This window comes from Mesocricetus auratus, unplaced genomic scaffold (assembly GCF_017639785.1).
Source record: "Mesocricetus auratus isolate SY011 unplaced genomic scaffold, BCM_Maur_2.0 Super-Scaffold_2245, whole genome shotgun sequence".
In the NCBI taxonomy this organism is placed as follows: Eukaryota; Metazoa; Chordata; class Mammalia; order Rodentia; family Cricetidae; genus Mesocricetus; species Mesocricetus auratus.
Window position 1 is genome coordinate 42374282 of NW_024429180.1, and position 23845 is coordinate 42398126.

At 41.6% G+C, this 23845-nt stretch overlaps 1 protein-coding gene across 2 annotated transcripts in view; it reads right to left on the reverse strand.

The window, feature by feature from the left end:
* The window catches only part of Vwa8 (von Willebrand factor A domain containing 8), a 347144-nt gene that overhangs the window by 85939 nt on the left and 237360 nt on the right, over window positions 1-23845 (reverse strand). For both annotated transcript variants that reach the window (XM_040756735.1, XM_040756796.1), the window contains exons 27-35: window positions 21813-21921; window positions 20078-20216; window positions 18891-19090; window positions 10571-10681; window positions 9453-9517; window positions 8712-8837; window positions 7178-7287; window positions 6389-6543; window positions 3103-3298 (exon numbers count right to left, since the gene is read on the reverse strand). In XM_040756735.1, coding sequence (XP_040612669.1) covers window positions 3103-3298; window positions 6389-6543; window positions 7178-7287; window positions 8712-8837; window positions 9453-9517; window positions 10571-10681; window positions 18891-19090; window positions 20078-20216; window positions 21813-21921 — 1211 coding nt within the window. The remainder of the gene's footprint in view (window positions 1-3102; window positions 3299-6388; window positions 6544-7177; window positions 7288-8711; window positions 8838-9452; window positions 9518-10570; window positions 10682-18890; window positions 19091-20077; window positions 20217-21812; window positions 21922-23845) is intronic.

Here is a 23845-nt window from a genome sequence, read left to right on the forward strand (position 1 = left end):
ACTAGGTCATCATGTTTACACAGCAAGAGCTTTACTGGCTGAACCATCCTCCCCAGGCCTCCAGTAGCCTCTTTGATGCTGATGGAACAGCATCTTAGTAATTTCTCCTTCACTAAACTGACAGACTATCTACACAAAGGAAACAGCATCCACAACACCATGGCATATAACGGCAAACGAGTGCAAACACTAAATGTGACCCTGTAAAAAAACGACGACTAAACTGTGGCCCATGAAGCAGTGGATTTAAAAGGGAGCTTCAGATTGGCCGTGGCAGTTTCTTAACTTGACCAGGGAACCGCTGAGGTTCTTCCTTTTGAATCTTGTCCAAACGGGTCCTGAATAAGCCCGACTCAAGCTTCTGTGCTTTTCTCTTATGCCAATTTGCAAAAAGCAAACAAATAAACAAACACAAGCCAACCAACCAACAAACAACAAAATGAACCATAAATCTAAATAGACAACCCAAAGCTACAAAATTTCCCAGAGGAAAGAGGACATCTGCCCGTCATTACAATAGGAGAAAACATAGGAAATATATAACAGAGGAAGTATATATCTGACATGGGACTTGTTTCCAAGACATATAAAGAACACATAAAACCCTGGACATACATGAAAAAAAGACTGTCACTGGGTGGTAAAAAAAAAAAAACCAAAAATTAAAACCATAATGAGGGTCAGCAAGACGGCTCAGTGGGTAAAGATATTTTTTGCCAAGCCTGAAAACCTGAATTCAATTTCCAGAACCCATGTGGTGAAAGGATTTCCAGAGCCATGTGTTGAGGGAAGAATGAATGCTGCAAGCTGTCCTCTGATCATCACATACACCAGGTAAGACATGCCTCCTTCCACATCCAAACAAAGATAGGATAATTGTAAAAGCCACTATGAGAGTGACTATCCGAGTATCACCAGGATGAAAAGCCAAAGGCACCAAGGCCTGGCAAGGATGTGGAACAATCCTTGGAGCTTTCATTTAATGCTGAGAGAAACGGAATGGGCCTGGCCATTTCTAGGATTCACCCAAGTGGAAAACCTATGCACAAATGTTCACAGAGGCCTTATTCATTATTTCATCAAACTGGAAACAATCTAAGTATCTACCAGTTTGTGAATGGATACACAAACGGTAGCATACTCACACGACAGTGGTATAAACATACAACAGACTACTATATTCAAATAGACACAGTGCACTGGCAATGTGTAGGTTAGTTGTTTTGTCTACTTAGTACATGCTAGGGTCACCTTGGAAGACGGAACCTCAACTGAGAAAATGCCTCTATCTGTTGGCTAGTGAGAAATCCTCTGGGGCATTTTCTTGATTAGTGACTGACGTGGAAGGGTCCAGCCCACTGTAGACAATGCCACATCTGAGCAGACAGTCCTGTTGTATACATGGGTGAACAAGCCGTGGGGAGCAAGCCAGGAAGCAGCACTTCCTCATGGCCTCTGCATCAGTTCCTGCCTTGACTTCCCTCCATGGTGCCTATAAGCCATAAGGTGAAAGAAATAAACCATTTCCTCCCCTAGCTGTTTTGGTCTTGATGTTTTATCACCACATCAGAAAGCCAAACTATGACAGACACACAACATAAATGATTCTCAAAGACATTACTAAGTAAAAAGAAGTCAGCTTCAAAAGACGACATTTGCACGAAGCCATTAGTACAGCACTCTGTTAAGGGCAAATCTGTAAGGACAGAAATTAGATTAGTGGGGGCTGGAGAGAGCCGCAGGGGTTGACTACTGACACAGGAGGCTTGTGGGCCAGGGAGACTTTTCTTTACTAATTGTGATGATGGCTAAGCAACTGTTTGTATTCTTCAAATGTATAAAACAACAAAGTCCTTAGTCAGAACAAATGCAAACACTGGAACTATCACTGATAAAGGCTGGAGGGGGAAAATATAAGAAGTAATTCTGACAGAGTCATGGCATCACTTGAGGTGTGTCCTGGCTGGGATGTGGATGCTGGCATTAGAATGTAACAAGTGCTACCGAGCTTGTATCAAAGGGACAAGACGGATGGGGGAGGGTTATACATGGGTGAGGAGAGGGAGGGGTGTCAAGGTGAATCCTGTGTTTCTGGGTAGATGGAAGAACACTATGCTGTGGTATAGAACACTGTGTAGTTCCTGGAATGTCCCCCAAGTTCCTGCACTTTTCACTTGGCCCCTGTTTCCTGTCCTAACTCCTTCATCTCACTCACTCTCCCACATCTTTCAGGAATCATTTAGATGTCATCAGCCCGGGCCATAAGCTTCTGTGTTTATGTGTCACCCTGTGACATTTCTACCATAACACGTGCTGCGATGATCAGCAGCTGTCACCTCATCCAGCTGCCTCTCTTGTCATGTGAAGGGCTTTAAAGACATGCTGATTATTTTCCACTAGTTTCAGTTTGGAAAGAACAACTTCTAAGTATAATGCTTTAAACAGACTCTCAAACTCAGAAACAGATACAATACATTTAGCACTATAGCCACAAAGGCCACACTAATACAATTGGGTACAGGATAACACAGCTACCTACCACTATGCAGATGACTGTTCTTATAATTAATGGCTAGGATGAATGTCAGTATGGTCAGCAAGAAGAGATCTAGAATTGGTCCTGGGAGACCCTGGCACAAATCTGCACTCAGGTCACCGGTAGGTGATCCTGGCTCAGTTACATTCTCTCCCTACACCAGCGCTTTCACACAAATAAAAATAAAAAGGTAGAGGTTTGAAGATGAACGGGTTGACACAAAAAATGATTGGCACTGCACTTTTTGTGCAGTCGTCAACGTGAGGGGACTTGGAGGGTACTGGCAGGCAAAGCAGTCTGCATTTGGAGTCCCTACATGTAAGCTCTCAGAAGTCAGTCATGGAACACACTGCAGTGTGAGCAACACCAGCTTTACCTGCAGAACTCACAAGTAGCAACCATGTGGAGACGTCTACAAGCTTTCAAGCTGCAAAGGTGTTCTTAGGTCCTACTTCTGTTAGGGTGGCCTACATTTGTGAGGAGATAACAACCATGCCAAACTAAAGCATCACCCTGCAAAAGCAAGCCGCCTTTAGCTATCTTGGCAAGCTGAAACAGCTGCTCACCTTTTGGGAAGATGTCTTTCAGAGGGACTTCTCCTGCAGGCAGAATCCTGACCACCTGGTTAGTGTGTGTGAGAGTCACACAGTTCTTGTGCCTTGGGGTAGCATTTGTCCGTTTCCCTCCATAGATTCCTGTGTTGGTAACATTTGGTTTTTCCAAAGATGAAGACCTCTTCCATGAATATACTTCACTGGGTGACTAAAAAAATATAAAGAAAAAGAAAAAGGAGATGCTAAAATCACATCTATTAAGGTAATGCCAATGGTAACTTATGATTTATGGGAATAGAAATTAAGATATTTCCTAATCTTTTTTTTTGGTTGTTGTTGTTTTTTAACAAGGCACAGGAGACGTGTATGTTACCAATAACTGTAACTGCCTATCCAAGTAAAAAAATACTTAGGCTAATTTTTTTTATTTTTAAGTGAATTAAAATGAAAAGAGGGAATATAGCAATATAGTAACTTTAAAAATTGCTCCAGTGAGATGGATCAATGAGTGAGGAAATTGTTTCAAAGTCTGATGACCTGAGTTTGACCTCTGGGGCTCTCAGAGTATAAGGAAAGAACAGACTCTTGAATGTTGTCCTGTGATGTCCACATGCTACAGGGCTATGGTATACACATACACATGTGTGTGTACATACGCACACTCTCTCTAAATGTAATTAAAAATAAAATCATAGTACTAATATCTCTACCTCCACTATTTGCATAAACAAACTATGCCAGGACTTTTGGGCCCCTGGAGTGTCCCTCCTGGTCACATGTCTCAGCTTTGTTCAGACATTGCTCTTCTGGGATTTTGTGGGGTTTCCCCTCATTGTTTTACTTACTGCATTTTTCCTTCCCAAGATTATAAGCTATCTTTGTCTTCTGTTTTCTCTAAAGGTTCTAAGGAGTTACATTTGCATTTAAGTCCAGAACTCATAAGGAATTTATTCCTCAAGGCCATGGTTATGTGGCCAGTCTCCTACCTCCACCAGTCTCCTTGTCTCTGAGGTCAATGCCCTTCTTCCTGCTTCAGTCCCAGAAGCCCACACTGGAAAACACCCGTTCCCCATGTCCTCACCTGGGGCTTCCATTCCCAGATCAGCTGCCTCTTCGTGGGGACACTGTACTCACCAGGCTTAACATCCAGGACATGGTGACCCCTTGTCCACCAGAGATGTCCTTACCCCTCTTAGATTTGCCTTTGATACTTCACGCTAGCTTACTGTTTGGACATGTTAAGAAGTGGTTGCTGTCTTATGTTGAACTTTATGGATTGTTTTTGTTTTTTTTGCCTGGAATTTGCTCTGCAGACCAGGTTGGCCTTGAACTCACAGAGATCCGCCTGCCTCTGCCTCCTGAGTGTTGGGATTAAAGGCGTGCTCCACCAACACCCTGCTTGAACTTTATGAACCTTAAATATCTGGATACATGTCTTGTGTTAGAGAGGTAATCTGCCATACTTTGTCTTAGTCTGTAGACTGCCTTGTCATTCTTTTAACAGTGTCTTTTAAAGGGCTAAGTTTTACATTTTGTGGCAGTATAGTTATCAATTTTTTCCTTGTTCCATGTCTAAGATAGTACCGTTGTAGTGGCAGTGGGTTCTCTGGTCTTCTGGTTAAGTTTGTTTTGAGGCAAAGCCTTGCTAGTACAGGCTAGTCTTGTAATTATAGTTCTTCTGCCTCAGTCTCCTGATGGCTGGGATCACAGGGCACCACCACACCTGCCTTCCTTACTCTTGATGGTAAAATTAATGCCCATTATGTTCATCATTGATTATACTTCTTGTAGATTTTAAAAATATCTACTTGCTGTTAGGGTAAGAAAGTTATATAAGTTTATATAAGTTTATAATAACTCATTGATTTTTGACAAATACACAAAAATCTAATAAGGAATGACATATCCCTTTGTAGAGCTTTATGAAGAAACACAAAGACATTCATATTCAAGCAGGGAGGCAGAGTGGTATAGTAAAGGATACAGGCTAGAGGGTGGCTAGTCACACCTGACTCAAGCCCTGGGTCCTTTATTACAATCTTTGGGGTAAGGAGGGTGGGAGGTGTAATCAGTCTCCTTTGGTTTTCCCACATGTGGAGTCTTACTGAACTGTAGTCAAAGTGAACATTTCCTATGAAAGGGCTTGGAGTAGTACAGAGCATTACTGTGAATGATGAACCTGACTTTTCACTTAACAAATATTGCCTGGGCATCTCCTCCACGGTGGGTACCAAACATCCAGGGGATGGCTTTAATAAGGTTACTGACCTTTTAACCTATGAAGGATTCCATAGGGTTAACATAAACAATAGCCTACACTCAGCTTTTACCTTATAGTCCTTTTCATGGTAGCAATGTATTTTAACACTAATATCTTCCACCAGAGTAAAGTGGTGAGATCAGTTTTCAGACAGCTCTACCCTCACAGAGAAGCTCTCCTATTTTTCTACTCAGGCAGTAAGTGAGCAGGAAGCAGACCAGCATGGCTGTAGCATCCCATCAAGGCTGCTGCACACACCACACTGCAACAACACGCTGCATTCTGAGTTACGGAGCGCAGGAGCAAATGCTTTTTTACTTGACCGTTGGTAAAACATATGGAAAAGCGCTAAGCCACACATTATCCCCTCGGTTTTGGATTCCAAATATCTTATATCCCAAAGTACTCTCCATTTGTTAATTAAACTGAAAATGTGAAGCATGCTGAGACTGGAGCATCAAGTAGAACCCATATTTTTATCTTTAACTGATTCTATCAGCTGCCTTTGCGGAGCCACAAAGGGAATTGTGTAAGTTAATTGTTTAATCACATCTAGAGCTACATATATTTTGGACTATGAGATTGCAACTTGCCCTGGAATAATCTTTTTGTTTTATCCCCTACATCCCCACTAGGGGATGAGGAGTCCTAGTTTTACTTAAAGCTAATTAAAAATCACATTAAAATCATTTTCAATATGAATTCTAGAAGACATGGTACTTTGGTCAGTCTCAACCGGTTACTCTTGTCAGAGTCCATGAACACATATTAAGATGGTGTGGTGAGAAAGTCACCATTAGCATGTTGAGCACTGGGTCACATGAACTGAACTACCATTTCCCTTACTGAATTATATCAAATCACACTTTAAACGCTACTTATAAAGTAATGAAACTACATGGGTAGACTGTTGCTTTGGAGAGTGATTTCAAATGTAGACACAAAAATGTTTGCAGGAAAAGCACTCTCAGTTACCATTCAGACAGGCTCAGGTACTCTAGGCTCTGCTGAGAAGAAATGTTGGAAGTTGGTGCTTACCATGAGATCTGGGAAACCAACAACTACAGTAGCATAACTGTTTTCATCTGAGAGAACACGGTTAGGAGAGGCGATCTTCTGACCCACAGCTGAACTTAGGTTTTCAGATGACAGCTGATCACTTGAGACTTTATGAGGTATGCAGAAGTCTGTTTCTGAAAAATGTCAGACACACCCTTAGATATGATATGATCCTGGTATGCTTTAGGAATTATTATCGTTATTCTCTTTTTGCAAGATTTCATTCTCAACAACGCAGACCACAAAGAACGAGGTTTAAAGATTTCTTTAAATGATACTTGCCAGCTTTTGTCTGAGAAAACAGTTCTAATCATCAAAGCATCCCAAAGAGATCCCAAGCATGTCTGCCACCCAAGATGTGACAGCCTTAAATACTCTCTTGAATCAAGAGCTCCCTGCACAAAAGCAGTGACACAGACCCAACCCAAGTTGGCAAACTGTGATAAATGGAGCAGAAGTTCTGATGAGCTGACAGCCCATGGAGAAACAAAGGTACAAACCCAGGCTAGACTTGGGACTCAACTGTCCTAGGTAGAAAACAAACAAAGAAACAAAAGTATTCAGTAGTGAAAGAAATTTCACAGAGTTTCAAGTGTGGCTTCCTGATGAAGATTTGGAGGTAGATCTACTTCTGCTGTAGTACTAAGCTGTTTCGTTTGGCATGAGCATCACACAGGATGAGGTTTCTGGTCTCCCATCAGCCTGGAGGGCAGTGTGTGTACAAGCACACACCCACACAGCAGCAAGCGCAGGGAAGGGAGGATTTACCTTGTGTGACCCCAAATCCTGTGCTGGGAAGCTCTTCTTTCAGCATATACAACTGGCAAGCCCCAGTGTCCTCAGAACCAATGTGTGCAGGTTTAGTCAAAAGATACTTCCTGTAAACAGACAAGAAGCCCAGTTTAATTAAATCTAACTTAAAAGTTTTCTTTTTCTAACTATCATTAGGACAGACCAAGAGAAATTAGAATTTGTTTCTTCTAAGCCTTTAAAAAGATAGCCAGAGCATAATTTGTACCTTAAACATTTAATCACGAATTACCAAAAACCTTTTCAACAATACTGTAAAGAGAAATAACAAATGATAACATAGAAAAAACCAAACCAAACCAAAACAAAAAAACCAACCCCCCAAAACAAACCATGAGCCAGGAGGTAGTGGCACATGCCTTTAATCTCAGCACTCAGGAGACAGAGGCAGATGGATCTCTGTGAGTTCAAGTCCACCCTGGGTTACTCACGATTGATCCAATCTGAAAAAGAAACAGAGCTCACACAAAGGTGATCTCAGCACTTGGGATCCCATGCCTTTAATCCCAGCACTGGAGAGGAATATAAGGTGGGAGAAGACAGAAGCTCAGTGCAGTCTGAGGTTCAGTGGAGACAGACTCAGTCAGGAGATGGAATCTGAGGACAGGATCGTTCCTTCCAATCTGAGCATTGGTACATGTGAGAACTCTCTAATGGCTGTACATTCTCCGATCTTCAACTTTAACCCCAATATCTGTCTCTGGGCTTTTATTATTAAGAAAAATTAGAATTTTTTAATGTGGGCAAACACTTATTTATTATTTCAAAACACAATGGTTATTCAGTCCATTGAGACTATATGAAAAGTTAGCAATTTGTTCAGTTTCTGTCATAAATATTTTTAAATGTTTTATTATTATATTTGTCAATCAAAGAGAAAATAAATTAACCGGCTTGCCAGCATTCAAACTTTTTTTTACAGATAAAAATGTCAATGAATTTAATGTAGCTTGAAGTACATTAAATGTCCAGGAAAAAGATCAAATTGTAGTATATTTTATTCTAGAAAGCTTGCCTGACACTTGGATATATATGAGTAATTTAATAATGCCTGTGGGCAAATTAGTGCAATTCTTTGCACTTGTTAAATTTTCAATCATTAATTTAAGAAGAGAAATTTTGAAGCACTTCTGATTCTCTTCTCAATTGGAGTTCCCTTGGTTTCTATCAGATATGATAATGGAAAGATGATATCAATCTTTGTGATAATCTTTTCAGGATTCTAGTACACAAGGAAAGAAGAACAATTAGAATTTGAGCTACACCGTTCAATGTGTGAATAAGGAACCTTAGTGGATCATATATAAAAGTCATCATTTTTATCATTAATTTCCAGATCCTACTCTGAGAACAGACACATAATATACTTTAATTTTTTTCCCTCACTGTCTGTTCTTCTAGATCTCACTCAGCACAGAAACTTAAAAGCTAAGGGAGAACAATTGGTCTTCTGCATACTTCATGAGAGAGTACACAATAGAGGTTTACCCACTGATTTGTCTTGTTCTCCACAAGAAGCCATTTGTCTTCTGCTACAAGGAAAACTGTCTTGAGGTTGATGGGAAGTGAGATGGTGTGAGTTTGTCCTTCTAAGACATCCAGGACAATCAAGGTGTTCCTGAAAAAGGAGAAAAGTGTATCTGAACAGAGACGACGAGGATGATGGCTAAAGAAATCGTGTTGAGATAAAGTACATGGCCCTGAATTGACATCTTTTTAGACTAAGCAATAACAAGGAAACATGCTATTTTAGAAAACTGGTGTTCAAAACTCACGGTACGCCAGGGCAGGCATGAGAAGAGGCAATAGGAAGTGGCGCCTGCTGCGGAGCAGGTGGAGCAGGCGCTGTGCTACGTAACCTACGTAACCGCATCATCTTACGCCTGTTTCTCAATGGTCTACATAACCGCATCATCTTACACCTGTTTCTCAATGGTCTACGTACCCGCATCATCTTACGCCTGTTTCTCAATGGTCTACATAACCGCATCATCTTACGCCTGTTTCTCAATGGTCTACATAACCGTATCATCTTACGCCTGTTTCTCAATGGTCTACGTACCCGCATCATCTTACGCCTGTTGATCAATGGTCTGCCGTTTGTGACGGGTTATTTTCAGAATACTATTGTATGTGGCTTGATAGTTTTATACTAAACAAGTATAATTACAGCAGGAAACAGAAAGAACAAAGTAACAACCCAGTTTAGAATCTCCTACAGCGAAACACTTACCCTGCTTGTTTGTAGAATACTAGCCAGTTTTTGTGTGAAAATTCTTTACACATTCTGTAAGTTTCCTGAAACAAAAAACAAAGCAAACATCCACATCAGTTACCTCTTAAGAGTTCCTTTAATGTGTAACTCATGCAACTCTCAGAGAAGTCATTTATCAATGCCGGTTTTGTTCTGCAGCACTGAGGCTTGGACTCAGGGCCTTGTGCTTGGTGGCAAGCAGTCTGTCAATAAGGCACTAACACCTCCTTAGAGTAAGTTTTAAATAGTGACAAATGGGGCTGGAGAGATGGCTCAGTGATTAAGTGTACCGGCTGACGTAGCAGAGGACTTGAGTTCGGTTCCCAGCACCCGCGTATTGACTCACAGCTCCTGGGGATCTGACACCCTCTCCTGGCCTCTGCACCAGGTACTCACATGTAGGCAAAACACTATACACAAAACAACATTAAAAACAGAAACAAATCTTTAAAAACAGTGTCAAATACTGGGAAAAATAAATGTGCTAATTATTGGTTAATTGTGGAATTCATATCATAAGCATACAGGAAATACTTAGTTTCCTAGTTTTTAACTCAATTATGACACTTAAAATACTTCCCCAGTCCTTTATGACCCACTTATGCTTAATTGCAAAGCACTGGTAAGCTTTATTTTCTATCTAAATGGCAGGGAAAAATTTTTCCTTGAGTCAGGTTACATGATTTGTTTAAGTTAGTTAATAAATCGAAACATTTATCTGACAGAGGCAAATTAGTTGCCATACTTAAGATTTTAACATATAAATCCAAAATATAACTATGTAATTGGAAAATAATTAAGTTGACGGCATTATTAAGAATTTGCTGACTATCACACTCAAAATATCGCTAATGTTTCTTTATAGCCCAGTCCTGACAAATTTCACATTAATGTGCTGGATACTAAAGGAACCTCCTGATGTTTAATTGTTCATCTAGCTATATAGTCTTAAAATGTCAAAATTTTAAAACTGCTTAGTGACTCGTTTTTGCCTAATATTTTTGTTGTTGTTTGGCGCCGGGAGGGATAGACAGGTATCTTTGCAGTTGGGAAAATCCCTGGCAATCAGTCTGCCATGCAGATCTGGAACTCCTTACTCCGCCTTCCTTGCTCCACCAGGAAGATTTCTTAGCTGCAAACTCTTCTATGGGAAGGATGAGATGGCGAATGGAACGGTTAGTGGTGTCTAGCAAGAGGATGGCATTACTCTGTAAAGAAAGAAAACAGCATGAGATTCAAGACCTGCTCCCACGCCCCCCATGAAAAGTAGCAGTGACCAGGTGACCTGGGAATGAAGGCTACTGTGACAAACCAGAGGGAAGACGACAGTGATATTGAAATGTAAGCTATCATGAGGACACTCAGTGATCTTAATACAGAATATAAAGTTTTGGTTAATTGAATAATTTTCTAATTAGGTAAATATGTAACCTGCTGTTTGAAAGTTGTCTTAAAATCAAAGGTAACTGCTCTGGTTCTGTTTGTCATAGAAACAAGGAACGTGAGATTACCCTTGGGGTTGGAGAGATGGCTCAGCAATTAAGAACATCGGCTGATCTCACCTAGTAACTAGGTTTGATTTCTAGCACCACTTCATGGTGCACAACTGCTTATAAAGACAGGGGATCTGATGCCAACACCTGGCCTCCATAAGTACCAGATGCACACACACACACACACACACACACACACACACACACACACACAGTGCACATACCTACATGCAGGAACTCACACACACATAAACAAGTCTTTGAAAAGGAGCAAAAGATTAACAGTTAAGAGTGCGCTTTTGCATGACTCTCAGTAAATCTTGTATATTGTTTATATAGGTCCAGGTTCAAGTAAGAAAATATATTCATGATAGAAAAACAGGTTAGCAATAGTATAAGACCATGTGAAAATAAGCTGGTAGCAGATGTTTACCATCTTGAAATTCACCAAAATTGAAAAGAGGCTGGATAGAAAGACAGGGAAAATGACTAAAGGTGTATGAAGAAAATGGAGGCCCTCACTCCACAGTTTGGCTTGAAGCTTCTCGATAGATGATAATCAAGAATTCTAAGTATACCATGGCACATACATGTGCATGCATGCATGTACACACACACCCATCCACCCACACATAATCACACACACACAGAGCACTAAAACAAAAGTACCACTACCAGTAGCAACAACATAACTGCCACCCCCCCCCCCAGCTTCAATTTTGCCTAGTCCTGAAATGCTTTTCTGTAGTAAAGCCAAGGGTGTGGCATTATCTGATTGGAGCTTTTCAACTAGAACTCAGGTTGTGGGGAGTGACAGTGTAGGGCTATGTCTCTGCCCCTGCCACCCACAGAACTTTCATTACTGTTGCTACAATAACATACAAACAAGAGTTCTGTAGTGTCATTTAGATCTGTGCTGTTGAGGGCCCGGGTGTTGGGCACAGCCCTGGCAGGCAGGCAGATAGGGAACAGAGGCGCTAAGAGGACTCTTGTTCTTTTCATTTAGACATTTCAGATGCTGACCTCCGGTTCTTCTCACTCTGTATGACAAAGGCTCAGTGGCTTTTTGTTTTTTGTTTTTTGGTCCCTCTGAAGGGAACCATTCTGAGGAAGGAACATTCAGACCTAGAGGTTCCTGCATTGAGAACCAATACGTTTACATGTCTTTGTAACATCCAGTTTTACCTGTGATCACTCAAGCAGTCAGTTCTGAAGGAGAAAGGGAACTCATCCCAAACACATACAGTCCTTACTTCTAAGTAGACTTGGACACCATCTCCAGGACTCCTTTCTATGCTGGGGGTGTGTCAAGAAAGGAAGTAAGCCCTAAGTATTGAACTTATGACTAAAACACATGAAATAAGGATTTAAAATTGAGAAAGCTAGGGAAAAAACTAAACATTTTCAAGGACAGTAAGGAAGCTGTTTTTTTCTAGTTAAAATATAAAAGCAAGTCACTATGTAAAAAGGATATCTACAAGTTAAGTCTCATTGTTTCACAGTTGTACAGTTTTCCTTCTTGTAATTTGGGTCTGGCTGTCCTAATCACTGCAAGTTCTTAAGAGAAAAAGTCACAAAGCACCCAATGACAACAGACATTTTATAAGATGCAGAAAACAATAAATATGGTATGTTTGCTCCACTGTGCATAATATTAGTTAGATAGTTTATATTTAAGGCAAGGGAGAATACAATCATGATTTAATCATGGCTTTTGTCTTCTACTTTGCAATCTGGTCAGAGAAATAGAAAGAAAGACAAAAATGTATTTTACAACGCAATTTAATTAAACCACAAGAGTTAAAACAATATTGAGTTCCACCGCAGAGTTTACTTCTTACAACATATGTTGATAAAAACTCTAACTTTTCCACAAATAACACGTCAATGAAATTCCCTGAAAAGCAGCTGTGTCTGGCTGTGAACAAAAACTCCTGGAACATCTGTGTCTGCAGAGACTGATGGACCGACTGGAACTGTGGAGATGGACCAACTCGGTACTGTGGAGAACTGGAATTTTGTGGGCTCGGAGGCAAATTACTTGATCTTGGGCTAGTGTTAGTCTTCTGGGGTAGCCATTCCTTGCCCCACTCTGTATCTGAATTATTATCTCATGATAATAGATAAAAACTCCTTAGAAGCTACTAACTTAACAGAACACTAGTTTTTACTGATCCAAGAGCTAAGAACGTCATCAGGTAGCATCTAGACCTGTAGAATAGCTCCCTCCATCTTGTGGTACCTGCCTCTCTGGTATACCCACCAATGTATTTTAAGCTTGCCTTGACTTATGGCTTTCTTTGTTCTGTAAAACTATGAAAACTTTATGAAACTGCTTTCACACTGACACATGGAACGTGGGGGAACCTAAGCCTATGATCCCAGGACATGGTCACTCATAATGGCTCCAGCATAAAGTATGTTTTATCACCTTTAAGATGACAGCGGAGGCTTTTACATTGACATACCCTAAAATTGTATCATTCTGCATAACATAGTAATTGTTCATTGATAGCTTATATTAGACATATTCTCTAGAATGACATCTAGAACAAGAAGTGTTGTTTAGTTGGGCAGTGGTAGTGCACAGGTGAATCTCTGAGTTCAAGGCTAGCCTAGTCTACAGAGCAAGTTCTAGGACAGCCAGGGCTATACAGAGAAACCCCGTCGAAAGGAAGGAAGGAAGGAAGAAAAGTCTTGTTTACTGGGTTTTGAATACTTTGAAAACGGTGGTGAGAGCAAGATTTTCCTCCTGAAAATGTAAATCAAGGGCTGAGGACAAGGCCAGCAGGTAAAGTGAAGAACAGGGCATGGGCCCTAGCATCATGTAACGTCATAAAAGCCAGGCATGGGGGCTGCTGTAATTCCAGCATTTGGGAGGTAGAGCTGGGATTCCTCTGGCAATCTGGCTGGCTAGACCATCTGGACCTGTGAGCTCTGGGTTCAGGTGAGAGGCCCTGCCTTGATAAGTAAGGCAGAGCGAGGTGGAAGAAGACACTTGACATCAGTCTAAGACCTTGAAACCAGCAAACACAGAATCATTAAAAAGGAAAGCATAGAAGTTAAAAATTTACAAGGTCTCTGTTCTAGGTTAAATTCTTTTTGAGAAAATGTTTCTTGCATGATAGATACATACAACTGTCATACCTCTGCAACTCTTAAGCAATCTGAGATTAGGGGAAGTCCTAAAAAAAAAAAACGTTCTTCTCTAAAAATGAAGAACAAGCAGATGATTAAACATAATTCAGCATAGCTCCCATTTATCTTCCTTTTCTAGATTCTAAAACTTGTATCCTCCTAACTGGGCATACGTGACCTGAGCACCATCCCTGCTAAGCGTCTCTCTCTCTCTCTCTCTCTCTCTCTCTCTCTCTCTCTCTCTCTCTCTCTCTCTCTCTCTCTCTCTCTCTCTCTCTCTCTCTCTCTCTCTCTCTCTCTCTCTCCCTCTCTCTCTCCTACATGAGCAGGCATTTCCTAGCACACACATCCATAGCCTGAGTGCAATGCCCTGTGGGCTGAGAATGAGCTCTACCAACACTTGGCAGCAGGAGGGAGTTCTGTGGCTCCATCCTTTTAGATGTTAATGGCTTCCTTCTGTAAATGACTGATGATATATTTTGCCTGTGCTTAAAAATAGAATCTCACGTCACACATGAGTACAAGAAACTGTGGCTTTGGCACCGCTTGAGGTGGGGGAAGGGCGGAGAAGCAACTGAACCATTTTATGGTGTTTGTATCTGACTGGGAGAAGAGCAACCTCTGGATGACCTCCATGCCCCAAGTCTGAAACACCAAATGCTGTGCAGATGTCATAAATACACCCATGGGAACAGGGGGAGGGGAGGGCCTTTATTCTTAGTTTTCCTGTCCTCACTTGAGATTTTATTTTAGCAAGGAGTTTTTGAACAACTTTTCCAACTGACCAGGAGGAGGCATCTACAGCAAAACTTTATTTTAAAATGGTAAGGGACAGATTTGTGGCTGCACTCTCTCCTTTTCGATTTGGTCTTCAGTTCTACTAGAACCAGGAAGAAGGAACTGAGGGCAGCCCATGGGCTTACCCCACTTGCTAAACTTCAGAGCCTTGTAGTGGGGGCAGTGAACCTCTGGGTCTAACACCCTGACTGCACCAACTTATGAAACAGTCTGCTGGAATAGCCCCTGTGGGGAGGGGCGGGGAGGGCACTTTGAGGAAGCATACAGATACTCTGAGGTCCACTCGGGATGCAGCCGTCCACAGCGAAAGGCCCAGAGCGCTGGCTACAGGAGGCAGGCAAAGCTCTACAATGAAAACTGTATTTGCTTGATGAAAGTCATTGTCATTGAACAGAGAGTTAGTCTACAATGTTGCCAAACAATTGGGTCTTCTGAGAAATAAACCACGAGCTGAGCATTTCAAAGCTCTAATAGTTTTACAGAGTTTGTGTGTGTAAATTTATGTTAATGTGACAAGTTGAAAATCTGCTGGAACTGTTTGAATAAATAATTTCAAATTTTGAGTCTCATCCAAACTTGATTAACTTATTAAATTCAAACTGAATTTCACCCTGACAGGTGCTTTTTATGGTGGATTCTTCCGGTTGGGAAAACAAATCAGTGGCACTGATGTTTTATAGGAAATCTATAGAGCAAGAGCGGCTTCCCAATCTGCTGGAGATAAGCTTGTATAGGAAACATCTGGTTTGGGACGAACCCTGCTTCCAGTAGACAGCAGTGGAAACGAATCATGAAAACTAAATGAGACAAAAACAACAGAGTTTAGAATTGTTGGTAAGAGCAAAAGTGTTCATTTCTTCTGTGAGCTATGGACATGCTATTTAATGTTCTTCTTGATTAGATACATTATAAAAGCATTGTTTCTACATGTACATGGTGTATGTATATGTATGTAAGTATTCCTGTGAATATGTGCATGTGTGTGTGTGTGTGTGCGCGCGTACGCGTGAGTGCCTGCACACGTGAATGTAGAGGTGTGTGTGTGAGAGAGGGCAAAGAGGAGGAGGAGAGGAGGGAGGGGAGAGGGATAGGAGAGAGGAAGGGGGAAGACAGTAAGAAGAGGGGGAGAGGGGAAAAGGGGAAGGGGGAGGGAGTGAGTCAAAGGTTGATGGTGGGTGTTTCATTCTATTGCTCTCCACCGTAGTTTCTGAGGCAGAGTCTCTCACTGGACACGGATCTTATCAATTTGATTTAGTACAGAGGCTGGCCAGCAAGCCTCAGTGATCCTCTCAACCCCTCTTCAGTGCTGGGATTATAGACATGCACAGTTGCAAAGTTTTTATGTGGGTTCTGAGGATCTGAACTCATGTCTTTATGCCTTTTTGGGGGGGTGGGCAGGGTATCACTCTGTAGCCCTGGTTGTCCTGAACTCTTGATATAGTCTACCAGGCTGGTCTTAATGTTGCTTCTGCCTCTGGAATGCTGGGATTAAAGGTGTGTGCCACTCTATCTGGCTAGGTCTTCACGCTTATTGCAACATACATTTTCCTGACTGAGCCACCTTCCCAGCCCTAAGGTATTGTTTCTTTAGAGCACACCGTTCTTTAAGCACAGTTAGTGGCACTGCTTTTGTTTACTATTTTCCTGCTATGAATCCTTTTTAACATTACATTCATTTAGTGTGTGTATGCTAGGTGCGTGTGCACGCACATACGGTATGCCACAGCGCATGTGTGTATGGAGGTCAGAAACATGACAAACAGCAGCAATCGCTCCTCCCTTTGTTCTGTGTGGGTCCTGAGGATCAAACCCAGGTCTCCCACGTTGGCAACAAGCGTCTTCATGCATTGAGCCATTTTGCTAGCCATGTTATCAACCTACAGTACTCTTGGCTCCAAACATTAGCAGTGAGGGCAAAGTGCTTGTCTGGCATGCTGAAGGCACTGGCCATAAGAAAACACCTATCGGTAGCGAATGAGTGGAGAAGTTGAGCTCTGCTGGGGCGGGTCCAGTTTGGTTGGGTCTCAGTCCTATTACATAGCCATTGGAAAGAACAAACTCTTTAAGTCTGCTTTCCTCACTGGGCAGCTGGAAGAACAGTAGATGACGGCAGATGCTGTGCTCCTCCTCTGGACAGACGGGACACCTGCCTTGCAGGACACTTCCCTGCCTTCTAGTCTCCCACTTCAGCAGCCACCCTGTCTGCTCCTGCTGGTGGTGCTTTCTCATCTCCACAGTATCCCAGTATCTCAGTCTCCCAGGGCTCAGGGTTTAGACTGTTCTCCCTACACACTCACTGCCTTGGTGGCCTCTTCCAGTCTCCTGACTTTAAGTAACATGCATATGCAAATGACTCAAGTTTAGGTCTCTCCTTCTCACCACTCCATTGAACTCTATGCGCATCTTCTACTTGGTAGCTTAACACACATTTCAAGTGTAATGCAGTACTTGCCAGGTTCCTGTCTAAGCTGTCTCCTTCCTCATCTTGGTTGATGGGAACTCCATTCAAATTGCTAACCCCTAATTTTTTACATTGCCTGTAACTCCCTCTTACCACATGACTGCTCTGTTAGGAAATCCTACAGACTTTACTTCAAAAATGCACTAGGTTTACAATCACTTATGACATTTATCCTCTGCCAAGTCACCAATATCTTTTGGACAGCTCACTTCAAGAAACTCTTAACTGCCTCCTTCATTCTGCCTTATCACTCACAACTCACATGGAGCAACCAATGAAATCCCTTTGTAACATGACAGACCGTATTCCTGCTCATTGCCTCCAATGCCTTCCCTTCAACTCTTGGGCTCCGAACTTTTCATTGCCTACAAGGCTCTGAGCAATTCTGCTTCCCACCACCTCCTCTGTCTCCCCTCTGCTCTTACTTACTGAATAACCTTTCTGCTTCCCCTCTTCTCACTCTTGCCTTCACCCAATCTGTAGAAAGGAAGAGGGAATGTGCTAGCCTCTGGGATTCAGGACTTATCGTATGTAAGTTTTTAAAAAAGATGTATTTATCACCTTTATGTGTATGCGAGTGTACTTGCATGAGTTTATATGTATAATGTTTGTGTTATGGCCTGTAGAGGTCAGAGGAGAACACTGGAACCCCTGTAACAAGTGTACCAGGCAACTGTGAGCTGCCCTGTTGGAAATGGGTTCTCTCTAAGAGTGAAAGTGCTCTTAACTGCTGAACCATCTTTGCTGTTTCCTGTAGTGTCCCCAGCAGTACACAAGGGATTTGTACAATGAATATAATGCCTTGTACAACACCTGGTATATGTTAGGTAGAAAATAGGCACACAAAGTCAGACCACTTTCTGTTGGTATAGTGCTGATTAATTAGACCGCTAGAATTTGCAGTAATTGAAATGTAACTGGTCCTTTGATCTGTGTCATCTGTTTGGAATTATGTTCAGCCCGATGCTAGCTAGGCATCTGTACTTTTCATTAGTGAGATCTTCATTTACTAACCATGAACACGATGGATACAACTTGAGCCTTACCATACACAAGGACTGCAGTGTGTTTCATCCGGTGGACTTCTGTGGCTACCTTTGTTAGATCTCCTCTGAGGAGAGACCCTGGCTCTCCTGTAGTGTCACCACCCTCCTAACCTACTCATCTCCGCCGCCCTCTCTGACATCACTTGCTTCTACACAACCTGAAAGTGGTGTGCTTCTTTGCTCCCTTACTAGTTTTCGGTCTCTCTCTAGAGAAAGACAGCTTCTTAACTGTCAATGGGGGCAAGGCGGAAAACTGCCTGGTGACCTCTCTCCAGGCTTGCAAGTTGTGTTTAAGTCTCTACAGAGAGAAGAGAGTAGCACATCTTTGTGGTACTGGTACAGTGCAGCCCTGGCCTTTGAGGCACTGTTCTGGCTCTTTCAAAGGCACAGGTTTTCAGTCATAGGACACTCTCGACTTTTCCTTCACAGAACTCACGCTTCCCACACCAGTAAGTACCTCAGGAGTGCCTGGTGTCCTTACCTGTTCCTCGTGCAGAGCAACTTGACCCCTGAGGGGACTTCCCAGTGGTGCTACTGTCACAAATGGTCGCCAGGCTCCACTGATCATTCTTGGGAAGAAGTCAAAGAAGTCCACAAAAAAGCCATTTTTTCCAGTTAAATTCATAAAGTATAAGGAAATTGGATTGCATGCCGCTACATACAGAATGTGTTCCCCATTTTCTGAAATGACAGAAATGGATTAATTGTGCAATTTCCTAACAGTTTTCTGATCGGCTAAGAGTTCTAGCATTGCTGACCTTTGAGTCTGAGCTAGGTCAGAAGCTCAGCACATGGCCTTCAGGCCTGCCAGGCTGAAAAGACCACAAGAAGTTGTCCCCCACAGGTGTGGGCAGGTCACTGTACATTCACAAGTGCCAAAGTTCAAACTTTATCTTGGACTCCCTTTCTCTTTACCAGTGAGTACAACATGTCCCGATAAGGGCTCAGATCCTTACCACAAACAATCCAATACAATCCCCTAAATATCTGAAGGCATACATTTATTCAAAATAGTGATCTTGGGGAATGAGTAATATCTGCAGAACTTATAGGAACAGAAGCAAGGTGCTGACTTCTTTCCCTCAGTAACTTCCATCTCAGTCAAGTTAGTGAGGCCCCTCCCTTTTCCTCGGCTGCCATTTGCATCACCATAGTAACTGACATCAACTGAGGAACTTCTGTCCAAAGGTATCCAGGACCCACTGTACAAGCTATCCAGCAATGGTACCAGTCCAGATGTATAGAAGCCCACAACTCCCTTGCTCTCCCTGCATCCCAGGCAATCAAAGGTTTAATGATGGCAAGTCACTCTAGGCCTTTATGCAATCACCAAACTGGAATCCAAGGCTCCCTCCCCCAAATCCAATGTTTCTCCCTTTTTCTTCTTCCCTTCTATTTTTAGCACATGCCTGGGTGTGTTTAACTTTGTGCTAAGACTGTAATGAGAAACAGACATATGCATACCAACTCAGCAGTGCTTATGTGGGGTCCACCGTAGCATTTTGTGAGATTGTTAGAGGAAATTAGATCTAAATTATATATGATTGCTATCCAGATCCACCAAGTCACCGGGTCTCTCACAGAGTTCTTGATGTCTCAGGACTGTTTTAATCCCTCTGTTTTTAAATCAGTGCAGGAGGAAAAGATCAAAAGAAAAAATGGATGTACCATGTGATACAGCGATGTCGCAGATCAAATTAACTTCATCCAGTGGAAACCTCCAAGAGGCATACTCTTCAGTGAAGTTCAGGAATCTCGCTTCCTGCTTTTCTATTGGGTACTCTTCTATGTTTGCAAGCACTGGACCCTACAACAGAGTGGCAGTCTCGGTGAAGATGCGTGGGTGGTTACAGAGCAGTTCTTCCGATACAGAATGTAGATTTCAGTATTTCCTACCTTGACACACTCCACGTTATCATACTTGAAACAATATGAAACCATATAGTTATCTTCATGAGTGCTTTCAAACATACTAGCTCATTAAATTTCTCACCTGCTTTTGTTTTAATGCGGTGTACCATGTGTAATGTATTATAAGATTTCAAATCATGACTACACTTTTTGCTAAACCAAGAACTGGTTCTGACCTCTAAAAAGCATGACCTGGAATTGTCCAAACAAGCAGAATAACTTACAAGTTAACAAACCAGGGATTAATAAATTTCCTTATGTAGGATGAGCATGAAATCCTTATTCTGAAATGTGATGGTAGAAGTGGACCTTTTAGAAGAAATGTTTAAAAAAGTGATATTACATCACATCAAAAACCCTCAAATGACTGATAAGCAATAGTGTTACTTATGAAAGGGGGAATATTTCATGTACAGTTATAATTATTCTATATAAAGATAAGCAAAGGAACTAACTTATTAATATTGTGAATATCAGTTATGGGTAGCTAGCTATGGCTTCCTGGGAGAACCCTATATGTACAACTAAACCTTCAATGACTTGCCTGCCCTCAGTCCTTAATTAACCAAGATATTTTGGCTACATATGGGCATCCATGTCCCCTCATATCTGGATTGTACCCAGGAGACTAGAGAGTCAATCTTAAAATCTTGAAAAACCACTTCAGGGATGATTTAGGCTCTTCGATCACACACTTAGGTGACGTGTGTGTGTGTGTGTGTGTGTGTGTGTGTGTGTGTGTGTGTGTGTGTGTTGGGGGGCAGAAGACAGGAGCAGCTCTAACAAGGGGCTCTGAAGTCTATGATCCCAGGGGGAACTGACAGATTAGGACTCGCTCTTTGATTTTCTAAATGCTACTTTAATGGAAGAAAACATTTTTTTGATGTTCTACCATAACTGTGTTAAAATGACAGAATTTTGCAGTTATAACAGAATCTTTAGTGACCACAAAAATCTATCATATATATTTTTGCCATTTACCAATCTATTGACTGTACTGTCTGTGTAGATTCCAGCAGTGAGGAGAGTAGCAAACAGAAAAAACATCTGTTTTATAAAAGTGAGTCCAGTGCACCCGACTTCTGTTCCTGCTGCCCTTTCTAATGAGTTTTTAGGTACCTAACCACCCAGAGGGAGCTCTTTATATTTGAGTGCTCAGAATGATTCTGCTGATAAGCAATGACAATTAACCCTTTCCCTTTCACAGGAAGACAGTATCAACAATGTCTGGCTAGAATTAAAAAAGCAAAACAATTTAATCTTGTTAGCAAATACAAAGTAAAGACAAATATCACAGAGTAACCTTTTAAGGAAAATACAATATACCCGACTGACTCCTGAAACACAAGATTAGCTCCTAGAAGTTCTGTTTGGCCATTAGCAACAATCTACATTGAATTCCTTCGGGAATCAAACTGACTTGTGGAGTGCATCTACCGAAGGTCTGAAACGTCTGTAAGACTCAATGTTAAGAGGAAATAAGAGTAATGACCTTTATGTCAATGTGAGACGTTTTGACTGGACACAAGATCCTTTGCATCCCATTTCCCGCCTGACCAGTTATCCAGTAGCCCATGAATGTCTGCTCTGGAAGAGGCAACCTGTCAAAGATAATTGGAAAAAGTAAGCATTGTTTTCCCAATATCAAGTGTCTTAGTTAGGGTTACTACCACTGCAATAAAACTTCATGACCAAAGCAGGTTAGGGAGGAAAGGGCTTATTTGGCTTACAAGTAAGGACAGGAACTCAAAATGGGCAGGAACTTGGGGTCAGGAGCTGATGCAGAGGCCATGGACGGTGCTGTTTACTGGCTTGCTTGGCCTGCTTTCTTAGAGAACCCAGGATCTCACCCCAGGGATGGCCCCACCCATAATAGGATGGACCCTCCCCCATCAGTCACTAATTAAGAAAACGCCTACTGACTTGTCTACAACCCAATCTTATGGAGGCATTTTATTAATTGAGGCTCCCTCCTTTCAAATTGACTTTAGCTTGTATCAAGTTGACATAAAACTAGCCAGCACAATGAGTAAGGGGGAAACACATGCACCATCTATCACTAGCAGCACACATATATTTGAAAAATGCTTTACTTTTGTTTAGAATGCAGGCCATAGCATCATGTTTAGAATGTACATTGGGATGAAAAAGACACTCAGAAAATAAGACTCTGCCCATTTCACCTTAATGACAACTATAATAAAGGTTAACAATTTTTCCACTGGAATTGATAAAATGTGTAGTAACTTTACACGCAGACTCCGGGCAGAGTATAGGATGGATCAAAAGAAATTGGAGCAATTCATTTCATTTTCATTTTCAGTCTGTTCTTTTACATTTTGAATCAAGTAGCAACAAGGGTACATTAGTATTAGACCCTTGTTGGACAGCTATAAAGAAAAGCCCTATAGATGGTTGTTTGGTGATTAATATGTAACATACACACAGAAATGTTCATATAAATGCATCACCTAATGTTATATATACTCTGTAACCAGTAACCAAAAACCAGGATTCAGAAGCCCCCTGTTACACATTTTATTGCTAACAAGGAAGCTACTACCAGACTTCCGATAGAATCACTTTGTATTTGCTTTATTTTGTTGAAAGAAATACAACTTTTTGTTTTGCGACAGGATCTTATTATGTAGTCCAAGTTGACCTCAAATGGACTCCCTCAGTCTTCCAAGTACTAATACTTCACGCATGTGATACCATGCCCTTCTACAACAGTCTGTCATTTCTTTTTGGAGACACAATCTTGCTGCATAGGCCTGTCTGGCCTAAAAGACGCTACGTAAAACTAGGCTTGCCCCTGCCTTATAACACTCCTGCCTCTGCCTCCCAAGTGCTGGACTTACAGACATGCAATACTACATCTGGCTTCAGCAATTTTGAAGAAAAGTGATTCACTTACTAAAGCAAATATGGCAGGATCAAGTATAAAATGGCAGGCAAACCTGAGAATAGAGCTCCCACTTCTTAATCCCAAGTCTTTCTACTTGAACCTTTAAAAACAGGACCACTGATCAGTTATTTTTATTTAACCATGTTTCTTTTTCATGCTATTACACAACAACAATGACAGCTCAGGGCTTAAAGTTGTTGATGTGGCCACAACTCAAAATTATTTAGAATGAGTGTAGGGATCATTAACAGAGTACACATTTGTTCTTACAATTCATTTTTTTTCAGTAGAGTTGTGGTCTGACATGCATTCCTATAAACTTAGAAGAACTATATAGCTTTAATTACTCTGCACAAGACAAGGAACTAACCATTCTGGCCATGAATGCTTTTTGTCTCTTTGAAACATAAGAGGCAGGAAGGGACCTTACAGTGAATGCCTTCTTTTTTTTTTTTTCTTTTTATTAATTTTTTTATTTTCCATTTTAAATTTAGATAAGAAACAAGGTTGCTTCACAAGTCAGTACGAGGTCCCTCTCCCTTTCCCTCCCCTCCTCCCGTGCCCTCCCCCCATCCCTCCCCCCGTTATCCCCTCATTCCCCCAGGGAGGGTGAGGCC